Source organism: Aethina tumida, chromosome 1 (genome assembly GCF_024364675.1).
Source record: "Aethina tumida isolate Nest 87 chromosome 1, icAetTumi1.1, whole genome shotgun sequence".
In the NCBI taxonomy this organism is placed as follows: Eukaryota; Metazoa; Arthropoda; class Insecta; order Coleoptera; family Nitidulidae; genus Aethina; species Aethina tumida.
This window is the reverse complement of record NC_065435.1, coordinates 57466965-57492697: the sequence shown is the minus strand read 5'-3', so window position 1 is coordinate 57492697 and position 25733 is coordinate 57466965. Positions and strand designations below refer to the sequence as shown.

Sequence of the window (25733 nt, the reverse complement as noted above, 5' to 3'; positions counted from 1 at the left end):
TAAAAAACTGATTCTAGGAAATAACTTAATTAACGAATATAGGAAAAATTAAAAGAAATGTAAAACACTAAAATTATAAAATATATAATTTGAAACAATTTGGAAACCCCACATTGATGAAGATGGCACAAAAAGTATAAACCCTGAACTGATCAAAAACTCAAAAAAATATTAATTATAAATACACAGATTAAATATTCTAAAATCTCTAAAATTTATATAATTTTATTAAAAACTGCACAATTTAGATATTGAAACAAGTTTTTCAAATATCAATAAACTAAGAATCTGATAATATTATTAAATTGAAGAATATTTTTTCAAATTTTGGATTTTTTTTGTAAAAATTTTGGTTTTATTGATTTTTGATTTATTTTAAAAATGTTGTGATTTTTATAATTTTTAATAAAAATTTTTAACGAAAATAGGAAAAATCAAAAGAATTAAAATTATAAATTGTATAATATGAAACCCCACATTGATGAAGATGACATAAAATCGTACAAACTCTGAAAAATAAATTAATTATAAATACTAATAGTAATCAATAGGAATTTAATTGAACAATTTAGATAATTAAATAATTTAACTAAATATCAATAAACTATGAATATGATATTTAAGATTAGAAGATTAATTTTTCAAATTTTGGATCTATTTTTTGTTGTTTTAAAAATTTTGATTGATTTTTGGTTTATTATAAAATATTTGTAACTTTAATATTTTTTTATATTAAAATTAATGTTTTATTTAGATCAAAATTTATCATTTTCTTTTAATAAATTTTTAATTAATTAATAATTTTAATTTAAATAAAAATATGTATGTATATGAAAATATTTTCTATGGTTTTGTAAAATTGGTTGTAAGAAATAACTTCTAAAACTTGTTTTAAATACCTATATCAAATTTTTACTCCTAGAGTAAAACATTGAAATTACAACAACGAAATCGTATTTTACGACTGATAAATGTCTTACAAAGCCGACAATATAAATAAAAATATATTATGAATCAAAGCTAGTTCAAAAATAAGCAAATGAAAATATATATAATACAAAAGAATTGAAAAACCTAATTGATAATAATAAAATTAAACCCATTCAATGAGCCTTACAATTTTTTTTATAATTGTCATTAAGTTATGAAATCATCCTTGAGCAAAAAAACAACAACACAATGATGAATTGTTCTCTTTGTTATTAAGCCAATGGTTCCTCACGCACCATTTCTTGGGTCTACAACTAGAATATTTTGATCGCGTTCTATTACCGTTTTTAATAAATTATGTATAAAGGTCAGAGTAAATTACGCTAGAGAATCGAGACAGTCGAAAATGTTTTGGGGATATGGTTGAGGTGTAATTATGGGAGGTAAGAAATTTAAATCAGACGCAGTTAATGATTTCTCTCGGGGCAAATTACAGGTTTACGAAACAAACAGCAACAGTAGCTTGAAACGAAACCGGGAATGGCCGACGATGCATTCGAAAAATCAATTATTAAAACGCGATGTTTCGAAAGGAAATTGTCCGAGTTCATTATTTTTGGAAAAAATCCAGATTACAATCCTCGGGTAAATACAGGATAATCCTGCATAATGGTGAAATATTAACTGCGGAATGTAATGATACAAGTTAATTAATGGATACAATAACCGAAAGGGAGTTTATCTAAAGGAGTGATCTGCGCCATCTAAATGTTTGAAGAAATGACTTCCTGTAATATGTTTTAAAACCATCTAATGATTTACTTTCAGACTATCAAATCATTACTCTGGAATCCACGCAGCTTCCAATCATTTAATAAATTAAAGCTTTACATTCGCCCACTTTCTTTGTCGTTCCATTGTGATAAAATGATGAAAGGTTCAAAGAAAATATCTCCAGTAAGAGAATTTTTCATGGTAACTAATGTCACTTTCATGAAATTCCACGTACGTTCTTAAAACTGCATTACAGGACTATAGACACTTTGTTTTGCATTTTAATCTTTTACAATGTCGTTTTATGCGCGTCATGTTTATTGATAAGTGCTACGCGTACTTTATTGTTTTAGATTTGCTGCGGCAGATTAAATTTTATTGTGGCCTTTTTGTGTTTTACTGCCACAAATACGAAACGAGTTCTAATTAAATATCATATTTTCTAGAACAATTTACATAAAGAAACTTAAGCTTTGCTTTTTAATATATATATATATATATATATATATATATATATATATATATATATATATATATATATATATATATATATTTGTTCATTCATCGCACAAGGTCACGATCTCTGTGCAAAGACGTTTTTTCCTTGGCTGTAGACAAAGATTCAATTTAAATTTTAATTTAATTGAGAGTTTAATCGGTTTCCTCACGCCACATCGTAAATAATTTGTTTATGGAAAAGCAATTATCATTCTAGAGCGAATTCTTTCGATTAACATCTTAATGCGGGAAGTGTAATGAGATTTTTAAAAATAGAGGTATACCTTAAACAGATTGGTTATTTTATTCACTTGTTAGTTATATATAAGGCAATTGTGTATCAAACTGTTTTACACTATTAATGACAAAGGTAAAAGTATGTTTTGACACATAACTCTTCAATCATCTTTGTCAATTAGTTTATATGTACTTAAATGTAAAATATTAACTTAACTCTTTAAAAATAATAGCTGTGGATTATTTAAATGCAGGTTTCTTTGTTCTTGTTCTTTAACCTACTCTTCTTGCAGAATTCTCTCTTTTGGTCAATAACTCTTTAAATCTCTTCCTCAATTTGAGTACTTTATTGTTGATTAAATTGTTTTTCACAAATAATGATGAAGAGAAAAATAAATGATAATGTTAACTAGTCAAATCTATTCAAAAAATATTGTTAGCTCTAGATTACTTAAATAAATATACGTTTATTTGTTTTTTCTTATTTAAAATGGTCTTTTAGTTAAACCTTTAATCATTTTCTTCAATTGGTTTATATATAATTAATTGCGGAGAAGCAACAAAGGGAAAGTAAATGAAAATATTTTCATTAAGCTGTCACTCAATTCTTAAAAAAATATATTACTTAACTATAGATTACTTAAATGTATATTTCCTTGTTTTTTTATAAACTGCTCTTTGTTATATCTCATTTTTTTGGCCAATAATACTTTAATTCAATGAAAGTAAAAGCACTTTGTTCTGAATCAATTTATTTCAGTAATAATAACATAAGGAAAAATCAATGAAAATATTACCAATGAACTATAATTCAACTCTACAGATGACTTAAATGTACGTTCTTCTAGTTGCACCTCCTCTTTTGACCTATAACACTTTAATTATCTTCTTGCATTGGTTTATAGGAACATAATTGTGGATGAAGCTTTTCACTAATGATAAAAAAAGTTAATGAAAATTTTATCATTAAGTTATTACTTAACTCATTAAAAAATACGCTTAGCTGCAGATTACTTAAATGCACGCTTCCTCTTGTTTTTTCTTCTTTAAACTGCTCTTCTTGTTGCACTTTTGCCCAATAACATTTTAATTATATTCTTCAACTGATTTATAGATACATAATTGTGAACAAACTATTTTTCAATAATTAATGAAAATGTTATAATTAAGCCGTTATTTAACACTGTAAAAATATCACTGGCAGTAGATTACTTAAATGCATGTTTATTCGTTTTGCTGTTTGCAAGCGGCTTTTCTTGTTGCACCTCCTCTTTTGGCAAATAACACTTTAATTATCTTCTTCAATTGGTTTATGGGTAGTTACGTCATATTTTGTTATTTACTCATAATCATTTATATTAAATTCAATGACAGATTCATTATTTTCTGCAAAACCTCCATTCTTTTCATCACTTTATTTCATATCCTTGTTTGTATACATATTAGTCCTATATCAAGGTTTTCCACCGTTTTTCCTTTAATTGAGCTTCACTGGACTAAGGCGATCTTTTTCATATTTAATTTGTTTTTATGTTCTCGTTTACTTTTAAACCTTGATTCTCTTTGTATGACAACGATTTTAGTAAAATTTTCGTAGTCGAGTTCAGTTACAAAATTTTCTAAAAGATTGGCTTGATTGTGGGGTTCTTTTGGCTCTCTTTCGGGCCCCCTCCACGAAGACCCGGTGATGACGTTCTTAAGCACAAAACATTGGTAAACTTGGGAAAAATATGAAATAATGGTACAAGAAGTGGTTGGTAAAGGAGTAAATGAGAAGAAATACCCGGGGTGGCAGTGGAGACTTCAACGTCGGATCAAGAGACGAACGAGCTCACCCGATCACCAACGAAACCTACGACTGACAGCGGCCCACAATCCGCAGTCCTTACCGGCATTCGTTCCTCGCACGGTGCTGCTTGTCCGTTTAGTCGACTACTACTTCGCGCAGTACCTCTTTTTGCGCGACGTGCAACCGAAAATTCGCCCCGGGTGTGAGACAAGTGCGCAAACGGCACGACAGGTGGAAGAAAAACGTGGTGGAATTTTAAACGCGGCGTGTCGATTATCGGTGGATGGTTTTTTTTTATTGTGCGTACAAGTGTGAATCATATCGACCAGGACGTGTGTACGGTTTTTATCATTTGGTTCAGTATTGTTGGTACATGCACGTTCAAATGTTCACCATAATCAAGGGGATGATATTTGCTTAAATAAAACAGACAACACATTATGACTTCAGCTGAGGAATATTGGCTATTTTACATCTAAACAACTAAATCATTAAATTTAAACGAGGTTATTTAATTGATTTATTTATATTTAACCTGTCAAAGATGCACATTATAACGTAAAACACCTGTTAAACTGAAGATGAATTTAAAATGCTAATAACCTTATAGATTCCTCTGTTTATAGTGAAAAAATATGGTGGGAGAAGCTGTGTAAAGTTAAAAAGGAATTTTTGGTTACACCTTTCACTGGAACTGGAGTTATTTTAATTTGGGGGATACCAGAATTTTATGGTCAAAACGTAATTTGAATCAAATATTATTTATTGTCGTCGACATTTTAATTAACTTCATCTATATGCCAATTTAATCATTAATGTGCAAATAAATGTATACATAAACAGTCCTCGAAATCAAAATTTGGTTCCATTAGACTGGAAGCTTTGCATCATTTCTGATCCTTGCATCTATTGTTTTTTCTCAATCCACATTTGATTTGTGCTTTACATTTGGACGTGAATGTTACACAAGAAAATATTGATCGACTCCTTTACGAATGACATTTTTTTTATCTCCAACTTGTGGATTAGTTACGACGACATCGATATTAGACTGGAAACCGAGTCTGGATATCACATTGCATATTTTAATCATAAAAATGAACATAATACCGCTAATAATCTCTGACCTGATTCAATATTAACGTATCTGAGTCACGACAATCTCTCTCTCTACATACAATAAATGTTTCATAATTGTATAAGCCTAAGAAAGTTTTTGCGTAGGCAAACTCACTTGTTTTTAATACACATTTTTTGGCCGAACCGTGTAACCTAAAGAAATTATTGGATTTTCTAATGGCTGCAATAAAATTTTATATTCATATGGAGACGTAAATTCCTTCATTTTAGCATTTAATTTCATGCATTTTAAGTTGTTGTAATGAAGGTATTTTATTTTTGAGTGTGCTTCCTACAATGCAAATTTTAAGTTTTATGATTTAGAACTAACGCAAATCGTCTTTTTGTCACACATCGGTTGGTCTTCGGAAAACCGACCGTTTTAAGTGAATGTATAAAATTAATTGTTTAACTGATAATATTTCGTTAAATTAATGGCCAGTTATCAATAATTCATGGTAAATACATACACGTAATTAGAAACTTAAATGTGCCAGAGGTGTCGTCACTGTTAAAGATTTCATGATTTCGAATGATGTAAAAAACTATTCAATATTTAAGTTTAAACTTTTAATGTGGCAGAATTAGAAGCTGATTTTAACAACAAATACACAGAGTGCTTTTATTCTTCTATAAATATACACGCATTTAATTTGTTTACTCATAAAATTACTTTATAATATGCAACAAATAAATGATGCATCATTTGCACAGAGCGGTTCCATGGCATCTCTGAGCACCTCATACCACATACTTTTGTAATATTTTTTGCGTTGTTTATCAACGTACAACATCGTGTAACGACACCTGATAGATGTAGATTGTATCTGCGCGAAGATTTAAGGACCATTCACCGAGAAACTTTGCATTAGCGTCGCCGTCTGTAATTTTAAATGAAATAAACGTTTGATAAATTAATGTCGAACAGGCCTGCGGACTTAATGTGGGGAAGCGTGAAGCTGACATAGATGTTCGACAAAAGATTAACGCCCAAATATGAGACGGGTAAACACGAGTTTTATCTTACAATTAGTACCGCTTCTATATATTTACGCCAACGTTAATTTTTACCTACGCAAGCCTGAAAAACAGGTAATTATTACACAAAACGAGACACATTCTGACGTACAAAGTGGCTAAACAAAACCGAAATGAAAGTTTCACCATCAATTATCGAAGCTTGTCGGGCCGCAACTTTATTGCGAACCAAAATTTTATGATACCACCAATCAGGAATTCAATCAGCATTACGCAGTAGGAGTTTCATTAGTACGCCAGAACTATAAATGGAACTTTACATAAACATAAACGAGAACTCGCTGTCATTACAACGCTACACGACCCAAAGCCTCTTTTCTCTCAAATCTCGACTTTTTGCTGTTCCGAGTTGTATTCATGAAATGTTGCGGTTATATATAATTTTTTTTTCGCCTGAATTAGACCCGCATTTGTGTCAGGTTTATGAGTGGCATAAGAAAATTTCTTGTTTATTTACTCGACAACAGTTACATATTCATTGCAAATATTCTAAATACAGTTAATTAAGGAAATTATTACGCCGGTAGGTAATTTACACTCCCAGTTCGTAAAAAAAATAACAAGCACGATCAGATAAATTGGACAAAAGGGCAATCGATAATTTAAAAGAACTTACGTATTGATGGCACCGGTTTTGTTGTACCCTTTTGTGTTCGATACCTAATGGTTACCGCAAAACGGTGGTTCCGTTTCGAGTGGATGATTTCTATTGTTATCCGGACACCCTTCTCGTGAGACCTTCCACGCTCGAGGTTGGTCTTCTGTGTAGTCTCGGGCCATTACGGTACTTGTGTTTTAGCCCTGGTAGATGCGCTGGCGTTTCCTGTACCTAATTGGAGCTCGCAGGTAAAATAGTCCGAGATGCCCCACTTAACGACTTAAAAATGCCATTATACCATAATTTACAGTTTAATAATTGTAGTTTAAGGTACATTCTTAGATAAGTTGTGGCTCCAATGAAATTGATAGGCAGGCTTCTGGATTGAACTTCATCCAGACCCTTTGAAGGATCAAACATGGGTTTCCACTCAAATATCTTCAACGTTTGTAAACTATCACGATGCCTTGTCAAAATTAAAGTCCGGTAAAACGACTGATGACAAGCTGGTATCATTCTTGAAAGGTGACGGGACAAATTTTCGAGTAGGACGTCGACGGTATCGCGGAAAAAAAAATTAATGGCAAGCGCTCGGATAAATTGTAATAAATAAATATTAGCATAAATGAATTCAGCGTGTACAAGGTTGATTGGCAGGTTGTAACACATATAAATTGAGCCGACCGATTTCTTTGTCGATACGCCAACTTGCATTATGTACTTTGGCTGTTTGTACCCGAAGGAAATCGAAATCGCTGCAAGAACCCAACTAATTTTTATTTTGTACGCCGTTCGTTCTCTATGTTTCATCTCTTTTTCTATGTACTATTGTGAACTCGCAACGGGACCATGACTCTACAATATGTATTTACATGAGTACCGGCGTCCAATAAAAATAATAATAATAAAAAATGGAAACAGAAATTTATGCCGATTCACAAAATGGTCGGCGCGTTTGATGTTGGCTTTGTTGGTCGGTTGGCAGGTGTGGCAATTGTAAAATCGGTGCGACAAAAAATTGGGGGTATCGTTTAATCCCATTTACACAGTTGAAACGAAACGAAAAATTTACTGGTGACTGGAATCTTTTTCTTTTTTTTGTGCTTGGGTTTAATCGGTTTGTGGTTGATTTCCTACAAGTTAATTTGGATTTGGTAATAAAAAAAGGATTTGAAACAGTTTATTCACAAATCAGTGATTCCAAAAATGAAAATACCTGTTTTAGGAATGTATATTTGAGCATCTTGCTGGTTTTATATATAATAAACAAACTTCGAAAAACATTTACTAGTTTAAAAGTAGATGTTTATAATATAAATGATCGAAACAAGAAAAATCAATTAACATCTGAAATAAGTGGCAATATAACCTTTTATAGAAACGGTTTTAATTAGCCAGTTTTAAAAAATGTTTAGGCATCAATCTCGACTGAATTATTAAAACAATTCTAATTTAAAAAATAAATGTATCATGTATGTTTAATTTTTTTGAGTAACGTAAAGATTTTTATATGCTTTATGTGTAATAGGATCATTTTTGGTGTAAATATAATAAAATATTACAAATAGATTTTCATTAACTCAGTTTAAATCTCAGTAACATTTATATTTAAATCAGGAACAACAATTCGTTCTCTATGGAGCTACTAAATTTCGATAAACTGGAATGTAGCCAATTGAATTATTTGAAACTGACAATAATTGATTGTTTATAAAACATAAATGTACAGTGTTTGCCAACCCTGTAAATTCACAGTGATAAATCATTGTCTCAGTATCAAACGATTATTCTAACGGTATCCATGAAAATTAATTTAAAATTTACAATAAGCCACTGTGGTAATTTAATCAAAATTATTTAAAGGAACAACATAAGAATAGAACTGCATATAAATACTGAGTACCGTTAACGAACTCTGAGCGGTAATTGATTATTGAATTATATTAGTTCAGTGTCTTAAAAGTAACGACTGGTGGGTGCCTTTGCGGAAACTCAATAAATTAATTTTTTCCAACATAAATTGGAATTTCAAAACAGTACATTTCTATTGTTAATTTTTTAGAGCTGTACAGTGGTCAGTTGATCGGTTAAATGATTGAAGAAATTGTAGAGACAAATATTTCGAACAAATTGACTATGACTCCATTTATTAGAAGTATCTTAAACTTAATATTAGGCATCTATGTATACTTCCCGTGTTAATTCACTTTCTATTTGTTTCTATTTGGTGGTCCATGGTTTATTTTACATGGGATTTTAGGGTCATTAGTGTATTTGGTTTTAGTCAGAGTAACCATGAAGAAGGTAGAATGTAAATATTTTCTTTGAAATAGAGTTCACAACTTTAATATTTAAATTAGTTCATATAAATCTTTTTGAATCAATAGTATGTCCTTGGTCACCGGTCACATGTCGGTCAACTGACCTTAAAAATTTTAACCAGTCAAAGCCACAATTCTTTACTAATTAACTAATATTTCGAAACTAAAAAAAACTATATTCATGAAATAATTGCAGCTGAAAAAATATGCTGTCAAAGATTCTGTTGTTTTAACAATGTTAATTACAATTTAAAAATATTTAACTGAAAATTGTGGTACACAATATTAAAAAAGGCTCAAACTTTGAATTTCACTTAAAAAATTGTCATAAAAATATTGAAAAATCAAAATACATATTACTAAAATAATGAATTTCTAGTAAAATGTATACAGTGGTGGTCATTATTATAGGAACTTCTTAAACTATTAAATATTTTAGCCATAACTCTTTTATTTAATGTGAACTCTTAAAATAATTAATACTAATTTACTAATGTTGTTTTATATTATATTATAAAAAATATTATATATTCTATAAAATGCTATAAATATTTGTCTGAAAGTTTTCTGTTGAATTACTGTGTGAAGATGTGAACGGGCAAGACAAAATATTGATGTTTTGATCTATTAACCAATCCTTCATAATTTTGGATTTCTATATAGGCTCATTTCCATGTTGAAACTTATGTATTAAGAGCATCATTTTTTCAATATATGGAATCAAATTGTTGTTTAATATATACATAAATCAGTTTAAGAAAAATTGAAGCATCCCCTTAGCATAAGTGCTTTTTTTAAAAAATGCGGAAATCGATTGACTTTTTTAGCCGAAAACTCTTAGTCATCTCTTCTTGTTTCTCTTACAATTTCTCTTCAACCAATCACTAATTATAGCTACTGTATATTTTTGTAAATAAATAAATTATATGGAATATATATATAAAAATGTTTCAAAACCATATTTTAACTGTTGGTATTAATTGGGTATTCAAAACATGAAACACGTATGCACTGTACCTATTATGAAATAGTTGCTACTGAAAATGTGAATACATATTAACGGTAATGTAGGTTGTAACAGCAATGTAACCAAACGAATATTAACTATAGTTTACCGCGCGTTCGTTTAGTATTCACCGATATTGTTAAACGTAACGACTATGTGTGACTCGTTTCCATTAACAATTCATATCAAGAACACTGTTAAACAGCTAATCAACTCAACTCGAGTTTGATACGCGTCCAATAAAATTCCATATTGGCACCGTACCGTTGAGCAGATCGCTCAAACTTAATTTGCAACGTTCCAACCGTACGTTTTTCTGCGCCACTCCATTTTTACTGTAACACAAAAACCGCGAATAGCGCGCTCCTTAGCTGGCAGCCATCCAAATCAATCAAAGTGTAACCCTTAACAACCGGTTACTCTCGCTGGAATAGCACCGGAGCAAATGCTATTTGTTTTTCGTCTAGTTAAGGAGCCGACGGCTCTTAGTTAATTAAACATTTAAGGCCTTCAGCAGCGAAAATGAAAATGCCACGGGATGAACGTGTGATGTGGCAACGTTAATCTGACTGAGTTTACAACGAAAACGTGTTTGACGATGGCCATTCTTTTAAACGGGCAGGATCTCGGGCTGTTTACGGTGTGTGTGTGTGTGTGTGTGTGAGTGTCGAGGTGGTCGGTGAACGAGATGACAAATCGTCCGGTGATTAACGCCTAGAAAAATTACACGGACTGCTCTCGAATTAAAATCGTGCGAATGGGTTTTACTAAACTTTTTCTTGGCATTCTCCTTTTAAAATTAGTTTTGCATTTAAATATGTGACTACCCGTATGTGTGTAAATTTAATGTGGTTGCACCTGGGATAAAAGAAAAATATTCGTTGTTACTAACAGTTATTGTATTATATTTAATAATAATTATCCGTAATCAGCTACATATATTTAAAATTACAGAAAGGAGAAAAATATACATTGCTTAAATTTTTAAAATCTATGATATATCAGATCTTACTTACTGAGTGTCTTCGAATTAATGTCTTCTTCACCCAAAACTATTACAAAAAAAATATATTTTGTTCAAACCACTCTCAATATTTTTTCATTACTGAGAATGGGTTAAAAACTCTAGTGTCGAAGTTAGATCTGTATATTAAAGTACGAATTCTGCTTTTACACATTTTTAATATAATTGTAAAAATATTTATTTAATTTTCTATTTTGTTATTATTATTTTGGTCATATTTGAATTTATTTCATCTCACACCAAACATATTGCTACCAGCTTTGAACCTCTTCTGATAGTTCTTCATTACTTACGTGAAGTGGAGAGAAAAAATTATTCCAGTTTCGAAATAATTTTTTATCTACCTGAAAATATTATAGCAATAAGTTAAATATTATTATTATTCAGGACTGGTTAAAAACTATGTCTATGTCGGAAGGTAGATGTATATACTTTTGAATAAATATAGAAGACAAAATTTTACATGTATACTTATTTGACCAATTATTTTGCCTTATATCATGTAATTAAAAATCAATTAAAAAACAATAATTACAAATACAATCACTGACAGTTTAGTCCATTCACTTCAACACAATTTTAATGTATTCAGAAATCATCTTAAAGTTTAAATGCTTCTTTTGTTTTATTTTTTATCAATTAATAAGAAATGTAAATGTATATTCTTACATTGAAACATTTTTAATCAACTTTGGGTAAGGAAAAAACCATAAAGAATTCCATAAAGACTAAAAATAATAATCATAATGAAAATTAATTGGAAATAACAATGGGAATAATAAAATTACTCAATTTCATTTCACTCTACAAAAATAATTTGATAATTATAAAATTTGTATATGAACAATAAATTTTACTTTACATTTTAATAACATATTTAATTTCTAGTAAAATATTTAAATTTAACTAAAATAAATTATTCTAAATGCGTATCATGTTACAAATAACGATTTTGAACAGAAAGAAGGAAATTTATGTAATTTATTCGGTTTTCTTGACAGATTCTGGAAGTCTATATAAAAATTATTCGTGAAATTAATATAAATTTCACGATTTAAGTGGACATAACAGCACAAACCGAAGTTGTTTTCTATCGCAGTATATTATATATGGTAAATAATTCCATCACCGGCAATAACCATAAATCGGCAAAGACCAAGATAGTTTTCCGTTTCCTAACAATTCAAGGAGACAATTTCTAAACGCTTTACAGTGATCCATACGAGATTTATTCAGTTCATACTTTCAATCCGCGTAATTTCTTTTACCTTTTGTTAATTTACTGTTTTAATTAGACGGATCCGGTAAAAAGTAACTTTGCATTTTAAATTGCAGCACGTCGGTCTTGATTTTTTTTATGTAAAATACAAGTTCAATAATTTGAATATTAGATCAAAGAAGAAACACGTAATTAAAACCCATGGGCAAGTTGTTTTATCCCAGTTTTTGCCACAACGAAAAACGTAAACGTGAACAAACGGCCAAGTCGGTTGCATTTTTTCATCTGCTTCACGATCAAATGATGGACATTCCACGTTTTGGTTTTTTCTCGATTTGATTGTTTATGAAGAAATATAAACTGTTATTTTAATTTTACGATGACAGTCCATAAATTACATCGGCCGTGGGTGTTATTAACTTGTCTACATTTTTATGACCCATTTCAAACTCATTTGAATAAGTTTGACTCTTCTTAAGATCCGATTAGTGTTTATCAGCATACTATTAATTTATACGCCACATTTACATATTAAATAGTAAAAATACGTTTGTTTCGACTTTTCACCATTTTTCTTCTGACGTGGATTCTGTGTTTTGGCATAAATGTATTCTAATTTACGACCGTCCTGATTTAAAAGGCAACACTCATTTGTGATCGGCCGCATTAATTAATGATAATTTATGTAGATGCAGAGAATTTTATAAAAACACTAAAAGCAATCAATGAGTTTTGCGTAACATATTCTCTACAACCTCGCAACATAAATTTGAACATTATCGCGCCTGTTGATCTTCTAAATTGAACATTTTTGCTACCATTCACACTGTTATAGAGGCAAAAGTTCATCGTCCTGCACCAGATTGTAATCTTCGCCGATAATTAATATTGTTCTAAACTTTGAAATATGTTGATTGCATTTAGATACCTACGAATGAATGATATCTAATTATTTTCAGTTTTTATCTTTGGATCCTTGCTGGGGGCTGTACAAAAATTATTTTAGAGCACAGCTCAGACGACACTCACTTTATTAATTTTCTTCTAGCATCCAGTAAACTAATTGTTTGATTTATTGGAATCAATTTTTTAATTGTGTCTCAAACGAAATAAGTAACGAAACGGACATGATAAACAGTTTTCATTAAAATTACCATTTTAATTAGTACCAGTAGCCGCGGGGTCAACACCTTTGTCCATATTCCTGCGCCGGCAATTAGCAAAAACATTAGATACGACTACAACAGGTAGGCATAAATCCGAGACATTGTCGGACTGAAAATTTATTAAAACAATAATGGCGAATATTCGCCGCAAATCATCGACATAAGTACATTCCTGAGGCGTACTTTCGACTGGTACATATGTTGTAAATAAAACTCGTTTTGCCGTGCATATACATAAAATCAATATCTCGGATATTTAGTATTATTGCATTGGAAATTCTGTATACGATATCGATACAAACTGATCTAGTGCGACTGAGAAGTTATCCCCGAGCAATGAGTCCCTCACACACAAACAACCGACTATGCCACTGAAACCGTACCTCAGTCGGAGTCCAATACTTATCAATTCGAATTTGGGTTAGTTGTGGAAATATTATTTAGCAAATATCAGTGATAAATGCGATGCCTTGCGTGGCAATGAACAAATGGCAGTTAAACGCTTAATAGTTGATTAAAATTCTAATGAAGTGCCGGGAGCTGACCACGTAGGTGTTGGCTATTTGTAAATGGAAATATGACATTAATAAAATATGTCCAGAAACAAAAGAAACTTATGTATATTGCTGCTGCGTATATTTTTCGTAACCGTAATAGGTTTATAACTTGGCTATAAATCACATTCATTATAAGCTAATAAATAGTCTATTGAGTACTAACGAATTTTTAATTAGAACAAGAGTAATGATACACTTTATGGGTGAAAGAGAGGAAATGGTGCTACAGTTCCTAAAAAATAATTGCTGTTTGTAGATGTTTAGTACAACATAATAGATCTTTAATTGTAGCCCCATTACAACTCGAAGCAAAACAGGATTATTAGTCACTAATGTAAGACGAGCTTTTAATTAAAAGACGATTAAATGTGAAAAAAGTTTCGGTGTAATTGGAGCACCAGGATCAAGATACCAAATGATAATGTGCCTCGGAATGGTGCAACATTTTCGTTTCCACGAAAAACTGCCACAAAAAAAGCGCAAAGGCCATATTTTAAATAACATAATTAAATTTATACAACATCCTCATATCTATTAAAACTTTTTAATCGTCTTGCTTGATCTTATATGTCAGATATCAAGCTTAGTCGGAATAAATCAAAAATAATGATGTTTTCTATTAAAATACTTGTATAATAATTAGAGGCAACTCGTGCACGGAAAATAATACATAGAAAACTACATAATTGTATAAACTATCAGCGTCAAGAGAAGCCAACAAAAGTGTAGAATATTCATTTTCAGAAAATCAATTTCCAAGTTAATAGGAACTGCACTTTAAAATATCTTCTTAATAACTAAATAATGCTATTTATAACCAGATAAAATTACTCTTTTATTTTTATAATAAACTGAATAAGAGCACTCCACTTCAGGGTATTATTTTTCAGAAAATCAATTTCAATTTTGTACTACAGGTTATTCCACTCTACTGATTAAAATATATTCTATTTTTGTCAAACTAGTATAATCATATCAGATCACTAACAACTATTAAACTATAATTTTACATGTACTTATCCATCAAAATTATCTTTAAAAAGTAACCGTAATTTATAAGCAGCGCCAAAGATAAGATGAAAAATGTGTAATTGCGCCAATCTAAATGAAAATATCCACAGCAAATTATATTTATTTTTAATACTTCACGAGATTGCCGTGATTTATATTATTCCTGCTGCGCAAATTTTATACAGTTAACGCTTTTGAATAAATACATGCGTATAATTTGCTTGCCCCTAATGAAATTCATTAAAAAATATATTGCGGCAGCGGAACACGTTTTTATTCCGCCGCGAACTATTAAAAAATCCATAAATTTAAATAGCGTCCCTCCATAGCAATGTACTGCTACCCCATTCGTTTTCCAGGCACTTACTTGAACATAAAATATTTTATCAATGCCGCGCACGCAATCATAAATGCGTAACAAAGGCTTTCGCGGCAGTGAAATAAATAATTTCGAAAATTATTTACCAGTCCTATAAATTAGCACAAAGTGCCATTCTTTTGTGTTACATGCAAATCGACTGTCGTTATACAACTGATACGCCATTTGACAACCATCAGGAGCGTTTTATTTGATGGAAAATTAATGCGGAAATTTTAATTCGGCCATTAAATCATTCGTGTGGCTTTTGTGCACCGGACCCCGTTGACTGACGCTCTTTAAACTCTTTTAAACGTTTTTGCATATTCATTGAACGAGAGGTACAAATTGAAATGTAACGAATTCAACTGGATCAACGTGCAATTTTCATCGTTCGATTTGCAAGGAGTCGATTGGTATTTTCGCAGGGAAAACGTTGAAAATGGTTTTTATTATAAAATCCCCAATTTCCAAACAGGATGCTTCGTCTGCAGCGTCAGTAATTTTGGTAATGAAGAGCCACACAATGTCCAATACCAGCACCGCATTGAAACACGAGAACGCTGCACAGTCGGCCAATGTGCTGATGTGCAAGCAATGGTGGAAGGTATGCTGGATGTACGGCGACCAGGAAAAGTACTACAGACAACTATACGGTAAACGTGGAGGGTCGAAGAATCTGCGCGACAACAAAAAGTTTTATAATGGCATTACTTCGATACAGAACCAGGATAGTAACACCAGTGTTAGTGCGCAAAATTCTAGTTTGCATCAGAGTGTTGGTAGTGGTGAAAGCCAGGGTAATTTTTATGAAAACACCCTGAGGAATGATCAGGTGTCGCCTGTGAATAACAGTTTTGTGTTCGAGGAGATTCGCATGCCGTCACCCAGTTCACCAGGATTAAGTTCGTTGGATCTGACACGAGGAATTGATGAGTAAGTTCTGAAACTACCAGTCAAAATGTAACAGTGTGGATGCTAGTAAGTTCAACTCTCTTGATAGTTGTTAACAAGAGACGTTACTAGAAGCAGGCAACTGCCATAAATTGTTAATAAAGACCCCATTAACTACCGTGTTAAAAATCTAAAGCAATGGATCAAAAGAAATGTGACAAATAGTTTTAGCTATAAATGTGTCAGGACTAATAAACGTATAAATTTCAAACCAATAAAACAGTTAAAGCAATGCTCGTCTCATAACAAGAAGGTCATAAAAAATAGTATATATTCTGCTATAAACAACTCCATAATAATTTCCTTTGATTCATGTGAGAATATTAACACACATATTCATTGTAAATTACATTCAACATTTGCCTTTCTACACACTAAATTGGTAGTTATTTTAAATGTTGTTTTTTAAAGCATAATTCAATTTTTAGATGTGCAGACTAATAAAATTGTTTATCACCGTATAAAGCTAAAACCAATCTATTTTCTCCTCTAAATTAGCAACAAACGTTCGTATAATTTAGTTTAATAGTATATTTCAAATTGTTTGGTTAGACAGCAAAAGTTTGAACTAAACCATAAACGTAAATATTTGCTGTCAAATAAAACAAAACTAACGCCTCTCTAAATTAATCGTAAAACCGTTTTTATACAGGTTAAGTGGCTCATTATAAATTTTTAGAGAACATGTATATTATTGCATTTTCAGTTTTCACCTAAAATGTTGGAACATTTTCTTCATTTAGTTTTAATGTTTAATTTTTTATAAAAAAAACTGTAACACATGAAAAAATTGAATTGAATTGAAATGTTAATTTTTGATATACACATCAACAAAAACGTATACAGTCAGGGACTACTAACAATATTCCGACTAACTTATTTCAAATAGAACTATCATAAAATCTTTACACCATTTGATGTAGAATTTTATTTTCAACTATATTACAGCATAGCCTATAGCTAAATTGAATATTTACAAAGATGTAATGTGTTTGCCTTTTTATATTTTAAATGCCAATAATGTTCTTATTTCAAATAGATAAAACAAAATGTTTACGCCATACGACATAAATTTTGTGTTAATAAAAAATAGTTTACGTTTATAGTCTTTCTCATTGTAATGGTAAATGGAAAAATCACAGAGCTTTTAAATTTATTACTTTGTATGTAGCTCTGCAAAAACAAATCATGTATAATCAGAAATTTTATGATTATACTAATTTATGTTAAATTGTTCACTTAATTATTAATAAACTATTTTCCCACAATAGTGGGGTTTATTATAGTTATTTTATATTTATAAAAACAGAAAATTAATACTAATATTTTAATAACATAGAGATGTATAAAGTGAATCTTTCTAAATATTTTTAAAATAAATTGAAAACCATCTACAGTAAAATGTGATGATTTAATAATTTATAATATTACTAATACTCTATAATTGTCAGTAATAGAGATTTTAGTTAGCAGATTCTATATGTGAAAATTTAAAAAAAAAAAACAAGTATGTCTTAAACAAATGTAAATATGAATGTCCCGAATTTTAAGTAGTATTCAAAAATGGAATAGGTTTCTATTTGTAAAAACAAAATATTTTGGAAAAGTAAATAACGTCATGATGTAGCCGCAAACAAAATTTCAGGATGATTTATCTTTTAGTTTTCTGTAAGTCTAAAAAGAATCAATTATGTGAATCATTCTGTGTATTTACTTATTAGGACATACGGAATTGATTGCTTGACAGCAAATGGTCTCATTAATTGCTATTTTGTGTCATTATACTTGCTAATTTTTTCCATTTTTTCCAGGTAAGTTACACCCAAATTACCATAGACGTAAGTAAGTGGATATAATAGATAATTTTGTGAATATCGTTGTTTATTTATAACATAAAGAATAATGTTCCCGCCCAAATGTAATTCTCTGAAGTTTCTCTCTAGCGGGACGCACAATAAATTCACTTTAAAGTTTTCTGACGTCGAAGTAATGCGCTGTTTCCGGGAAAATCTGAGCGGAATGTAATGTATAAAATTGTCGCGTAAACAGAATACAAATAGAAAGGGGGAACGGGGTTTCAGCGACACAAACGTCTTTTTAGGTGGATATCGATAGAACGAGGCCATTTTCAGCTGAAACGGCCCCAACAGATTGAATCTATTTACCGTAAACACCTGCGATGTTTCGAGCTTTGATTTGTGCGACGATAAACGCTAAAATAAGGGATAAACACTCGGATTTCCACATAAATTTCTTTTCCGTCTAGAAAACAGAAATTGTTAAAACTGTCACATCGCACAAAATCTATTAAAATAATGCGCGCCGATCGAATAAATAACTGGAAAACTATTTTAAATGGTGGCACGTGTACTGAAAAAATACCATTAAACGCGAAGAATGCAAGCAGTAAATCAGTTTCGCTTTTACAATTTAAACTTGACTGGTGTGTTATTAAACGCAACTACTGATTCGATCCAGAAGTGAATCGTCGTGATAAATGTCCGTTTCTTTTCGCCCCAAACCTCTCGTGCCACTTTTAATTAAAAGCACCGATTATGGATTGTCTTGTACGGTCATTAATAATTTATTGCGCCGTCTTAAACTTAAATATTGTTCTTTGGATAAGTAACACGTAATATTGGTTTTGTAATGTTAGGCAAGGTTTATGAGAAAATGCATTTTTCATTATCCAGGAAGTGCATATTGATCGTTCTAATTAAGTTTCATTGTTTAACAAGATATTTTATGCGACTTTCTAACAACGCACCCATACTTATTCAACGTCCATTGTGTTTTAAACGTACAGCCTTAGGAAGAACGATGAATAGTTAACAAATGTGTTTATTACCACCATTTTTCACCTCGCGTCATAACAAATTATTGCTTTGCAAATTGATGCCAATCTAACTCTGCAATTCGAATTTGATTCTCTTCGATGGAACTGCTGCATTTCTCGAGGAAGCACTGTGAAAATATCAATTAGGTTCTGGTTTTGAATCCGCGCTGAACTGTAATAATGTGTTTCCCGGCGTTTTATTGTTAAACAGCATGAAATTTCGTTCTCGTTGTAAAACAAATCGCCGTAACTAGCCATAAACCATTACAATTATTTCGTATTATCTCACGTCTTAAGAATTATCGCGCGGAAGCAACGATTATTATTTATTTTCATTTATTATTTTTTTTTTATTTTTTCGCAGCCTGCGATTTCAATGAAACATCTGTCATGTAAAACAAAGCAAAAACTGGCAAACAAGATTTTTCAACACAATATCTTTATTTTACAAGGCGTGCAACGTGTTTCGTGGCCGTCTTTGAAAAAATTCCATTAATCATATTGTCTTATTAAAAGTATAAAAACAAAGTGGTTGTCGATATTGAATTTCTTAAATGAAGCTTTATGTGCACCACGATTAATCATTTTCGTACGGTTTTAACTAGCGTAGGTCTTGGGCATGTACCGGGATGAATTATTTCTGGCGAGCATAAAGGGGAGCACACCTTGGATTTCTTAACGCATTCGTAGGCTATAAATCACATCGAACTGTATAATTTATGTTAATAAAAAAATTATTATACATTTATAGAATCTTTCACATTGTAATGGTAAATGTAGATATCATAGAGCTTTTAAATTTATTATTTTCTAGAGGGGTTTGCAAAGTCAGAAAGTCAGAAATTTTATAATTATAATAATTTATCGTAAATTTATTTACTAATAAACTGTTTTCCCACAATAATAGGGTTTATTGTAGTTATTTTATATTTATAAAATTCTTATGTCTAAAATTTACTTTACGGCTATATGAAATTCTGAATATGATTTTTCTAATCTTAAATTATTAATAAACAAGTTTTTTTGATTTATTTTCTACATTTTGGCCTTAGTTCAATTAAAAACATTACAATACATATAAAAAATAAAAGGCATGTCTCAAATTCATTAATTTTGGCTGTTACGAGGATTTCCATACCTGACAGAGAGTTAACTTAAGATCTTTAACAATTTATTATTTTTTTAATTGTATTCTTTAAATTATAGTCATTTTTATTTTTTTACTTTAATTTGTTTTATTATTATACGCCTTCTAACATAAAATTTAAACTGCCTGAGAAGAAAATGTTCTAATAAAAAAATATTAATACTCATATTATTTTTGCTCATGTAATAAGACGTACTGAATGCAAATAAAATCACATGAAATAGTTAAATAGTATTTTTAATATCTAATATTTTTTATGTATAACACGTTTTCCTTACATTTAAATATTTAAAACTTATTCTTGTATTTTTTATATTAATTTAGATAGAAGTACAGCAGTTCCATGTTTCATAAATAATAACAAAGAATTGACTTTTTACAATACGTCTCATAATTGATGTGTTAATTTCACTGGAGATCACGAGCCAAAACAAGTCTGTTAACCCAGTTATAAGTTTTTAAAAATACATATGTTCGTTAATCTGCACCATACATGTGGTGCAGTGACTCATTCCATTATCTTTTGTCAGTTGTAAAGAACAGCTTGATGAAACAACATTCATAATTGACATTGAGAACTGATAATAATTTTAATGTGAATAATAATAAAATGAATAAGCCTTTCAATATGGTTTCAATGTATGGTGGTGTATCAGAATGTTACAGAAGCTTCTCCGTGATACATAAGCCTAAATAGATTTATTGTTCTTGTGTAACAAGTTCCAGATGCTGCAGAATTAAGAAAACATCGAGGAGGGTATGCAGACCTATGTGAAACTGCACACATTTTATGGTTTGGAAATTGCTGAATATATTTCACATCAACCGAATATTTACCATAGTGAAATGTCAAATGGTACAATGAGAATATTCAGTAGTAGTCATAATTATAGCAATTTATTTAAATAAATTAAGTGGTCAGTACCTCTAATGTTCTCTAATGTGGTCAATCTTATTTTATTTTTAAAAAATTACGTACTTTTTTATTTTTCAATGGACAAAATTATAACTTTTTACTTTCTAGCCTTTCATTGCTATCTGTGAATTTAAATTGGCAATTTACTGGAGGTGTTCTGTTTATTATAATTATTCAACCGTTGGTGAAAATGTAAGAAAATTTAAAATACCGAGAAAAATAAGCAGAGATGACAGCAGAGTGTTTAGGGCTAAATAAGTTTCCCGTATTATTATAATTTTTGAGAAACTGGCCAGTGGCAACTAAGTTAAACAAGCTACTACAGGAACATAACTACACAAAATAAGAGACTTATCGTATATTTGGAAATTGGCAGGACTAAAATATTTTAAAAAATTGGTATAAATAATGCTAGTATTGTATTCAAAAAATACGGCAATTTTGAAAATTTGATCTAGACCTAGACTGATCATTCAAAACAATTTGAAAATTATATTTTATCGTTGCAAACATATACTCAATATAAGAGGCGTCCAGTTAATTAAATATACGACACTGCCCTGCCATTAAGATCCGAATGAAACGCATAATTTTCATGAAATAATCGCTCGCATTCAATTTTCCGCAGATCGGCGCAAATTTAGATGGTAATTCCGTCGTATTCTGGAATTCGACGTGCTGAAAGTTAAAGGCATGATTTGTCTGTTCCACGATTTATTTTATTCGATTGCACGACGAAGCGGTCTCTCAGACCAGTCGCGGTGGAAATTAAATCTTAAACGGCGATGTTTCACACCGCGGACCCGCTGACCCCGTCGTGTTTATTCAAATAGGAAGTCCACCGCAACTCCTAAATTCTGAATTCTTCGCTCTGGCACTGGAATGACGGCGACGCGATACCACAGGCGCTAGCTATTCGGGACATTTAAATTATGCTTTTTTATTTCGTAATGAGGACGTTTTTTTATTTCTTACTACTGTCATTGTGTGATGCTGGTTTTGTTGACGCTAATATGGCGGTGACATTTCAACGATATTCTTTTACTGGCCGTTGAAATTGTTGCCGTTTATGGATCAATAAAAAGTATTTTTATCTTTTTTAGCTATCTATCTCCTGTTTCTTTCCACGAATATTTTTATTGGCTTAAATGATAATTATACTGACAAAACAGGATGTAAATTAACTTCTAGATGATGCGTGAACATTACCTTCATGAGAAAATGTCTCTTGCATCTAATAAACCTTTTATATACCGTTTTAAAGCGGTTTCATTGAAGATTTTAGATAAGAACGAGTTTTTTATATCACCATACGTAATAAATTGGTCTACTGCTGCTTAATTTATTTAATGTGTTATGTGCATTTTTTGTTAATTTAGTCACTGCCACATGGAAAAGGAAGTGATTTCGATTTTCTGTATTTAGCATTTATTGTGAGGCCCTCAGCGAAATATGTTTATTAAGCCGAGTCTATTAACTTTTATTATTGTAAGTTTTCGTCCAATCATCGTCTATGTATAAAATTAATTTAATACCATTATAAAAAGCATTTTACGAATGGTAAAAAGAACCTTTGCCGGCACAATGGCACATTGTACCATCAAAAGAAGTGCAAACAATATTAATGATGTATTATTTTATGTAATTGCCGTTGACGGTGCAATTTTTTATGGCTCCATTGATTAGAGGCTAATTTAATTTCTAACTGAACACATAAAAATCCAAACGCAATTATCCACCCGGCAGATTGCGAGGTATTAAATGTTACTTTTTGTCGTGGTGGTGGTTCGTACCCCTCAGAAAAAAATCCCAATACATTCGTTTATCTATTTATGTACGGGCAATAAATTAAAATTCGGTCGACCACGCACCGTCGCGACTGCGCCTGCGAAAGTTATTTTGCACGGTGGAAATAAATTAAATTCAGTTAACATGCTCGCCTAAATGCAATAAATCATCTAAATAAAACTATGTTTACACGGTTTGTACTTTCAATGGCTGCACGGCGAAAAAGTGCCTTTTGAATTATCATCGTCGTAGAGCTGGCATATAAAATACCGAGGCCGGATCGTTCAGAGAGAGAAAAGAGAACTATTATACAGCAGACCCGTTGAATGGGTCTTTTGAAAATTTCGAATGTGCCGGGCATACATACAAATCCTATACAAATAGTTTAAAAAAACTACACAATATTTTTGGTCGTTAATATTTCTTTCTACTCGTATTATTATTCATAGCCAAATTGTGAAGAGAAAACATTTTAGAAACCACCAGAATCGTCAACCAAAATTGTTCTAAAAATATCAAAATTATCCCCATATTATAAGGTCACCCATCAATTCAAATGTGAACGAGAACCTAAAATATATTTTTTTGATAATAACACTATAGTTGTATTTTTAAAAGTTTAAACTAGGTGAATCAGAAGTAAATGCATAAATTTTAGGGGGTGATTCTTTATTATTATAAAATAATGCAATTTCCAATTTGTGAATTTCAATTAATTACTAAAAAAATTATTTTTGTTCTGTTAAAATAAGTATGTCATTTGTTACAGTGATAATTAAGCATAAATAAATAAATAAATGATCTCAGATAACATTTATATTTTGCAATTTATGAGCCTTTGATTACAAACTGCACACCTTATACCACCCTACCCTATGTTTCTTGCAAATGTAACATTTCCTATCGAAAATTATTATTTTTTATAAATATATTACATTCATTGAAAGGTAATAAATCAAAGAAGTTTTTTAAACAATTTACAGCCAAAGTTTATAGTAAAATTAAAAAAAAAAAAACATAATGAACTTAAGAACTCTTACAAATTCTCGAATAAAATTTCCGTAAGGCTTTTTTGGAAAAACAATTACTACGTAGCATGTATCAATGTATACTAACATGACTACTAAAAAAAGAATTTCGAAAAATATTGAAAAACAATCCGTGATTATTGATTAAAATCACCAAAAATTAAATATCTCCAAAACTAATAATTTTTGGATAAGGCAATGAGGCTCAAAAGACTCTAACTAACCTGTAAAATTATAACTACGCAACTGCTACCCGACTTTAGACAACAATGTTAAACTGAATGTAGAATAAAACTATATTTTAAATGAGATACCATTCATTCCATTTAAAAAATAGTTAATAGTACCTACATGGTACAGGGCATTTTGACATATGTTAATTTTATAGTAAAATTTAGTTAGATTGATAACGTTTTGTGATTTTCATTCATGGTTGATATTTTATTCCATTCAAGTCGTCATCATCATTTGTTCACATCTTAAGCAGGAAAGAAGATAAATATTAATATGTCACATCAACTTCTTTGGTTTTATATGCTTTATTTACTTATACTGAGTGGCCCACAAGTTCTATTTAGGCAATATCTAAGAAACGATTAGAAGAACGAAAATTAAATTTGGAGGACAAGGGGATTCACCTAACTGATTCATTGAAGGATTATAGAGAACTAAAAGAGATATCAATCTAATATTATAGCTGCGACTGTAGTATCCGCGTCAAATGAATGAATACTGAAATAATGTACTTATTGGAATTTAATGTAGGAAAGAATTAAACGGAAATACCTGCTTAATATTTAAAATACTATTAATGATTCCTGATAATATACTCTTTTGATAACGAATGTACCAAGGATGAAGATACAATTAATATATATTAATATATTAATATTACTTTTGAAAATGTTAAATATCTCAAAACCAAATGAAAATAGGAGAACTATTCAAAATGTAATAGGCTGAAAATTTTATATAGAATTCAAATATTCAATAATATCTATAGAATAAATTAAAACTAAATATTTGAACTAAATGTCACTTCCTGTAGAACCGGTAGTAACATAGTGCCTTGAAAATATTTTTAATAAACGTTATATCGATAATTTTATATTAACCTCTTTTCTTTTTATAAATTTATAAAGAATTATTATTAATATTTTTTTCTTATCAAACATGATTTTTCCATTCCATGCATAAAATGCATTAATATATAGCGTGTTCCATTTAAAATACTAAGTCATCAAATATAGATAATGTAAAAAAATCATTATACGAACCGTTCAATCATATATCTAAACAGAAAATCGTGGATCTCCCTGTATGTCATTTTTTGCTTTCCTTTAGCCAAACTAGAATTTTTATAATCTTCAATATTCAACGTGTTACTATCATCTTATTTTAAAAAATACAATAAAGAGA

At 30.4% G+C, this 25733-nt stretch overlaps 1 protein-coding gene across 5 annotated transcripts in view; it reads left to right on the top strand.

The window, feature by feature from the left end:
* LOC109609363 (protein prickle) overlaps positions 1 to 25733 on the top strand; it is a 236826-nt gene that overhangs the window by 159533 nt on the left and 51560 nt on the right. The window contains exons 1-2 of one of the 5 annotated variants that reach the window (XM_049963698.1): positions 4356 to 4560; positions 16124 to 16581. The exons of 2 other annotated variants lie outside the window; for them this stretch is intronic. In XM_049963698.1, the coding sequence (XP_049819655.1) occupies positions 16157 to 16581 (425 nt within the window). In that variant the 5' untranslated portion in view covers positions 4356 to 4560; positions 16124 to 16156. Of the gene's footprint in view, positions 1 to 4355; positions 4565 to 16000; positions 16062 to 16123; positions 16582 to 25733 lie in introns of those variants that run through there. 2 more of the 5 variants (XM_020026019.2, XM_049963703.1) reach the window with 2 other exon arrangements.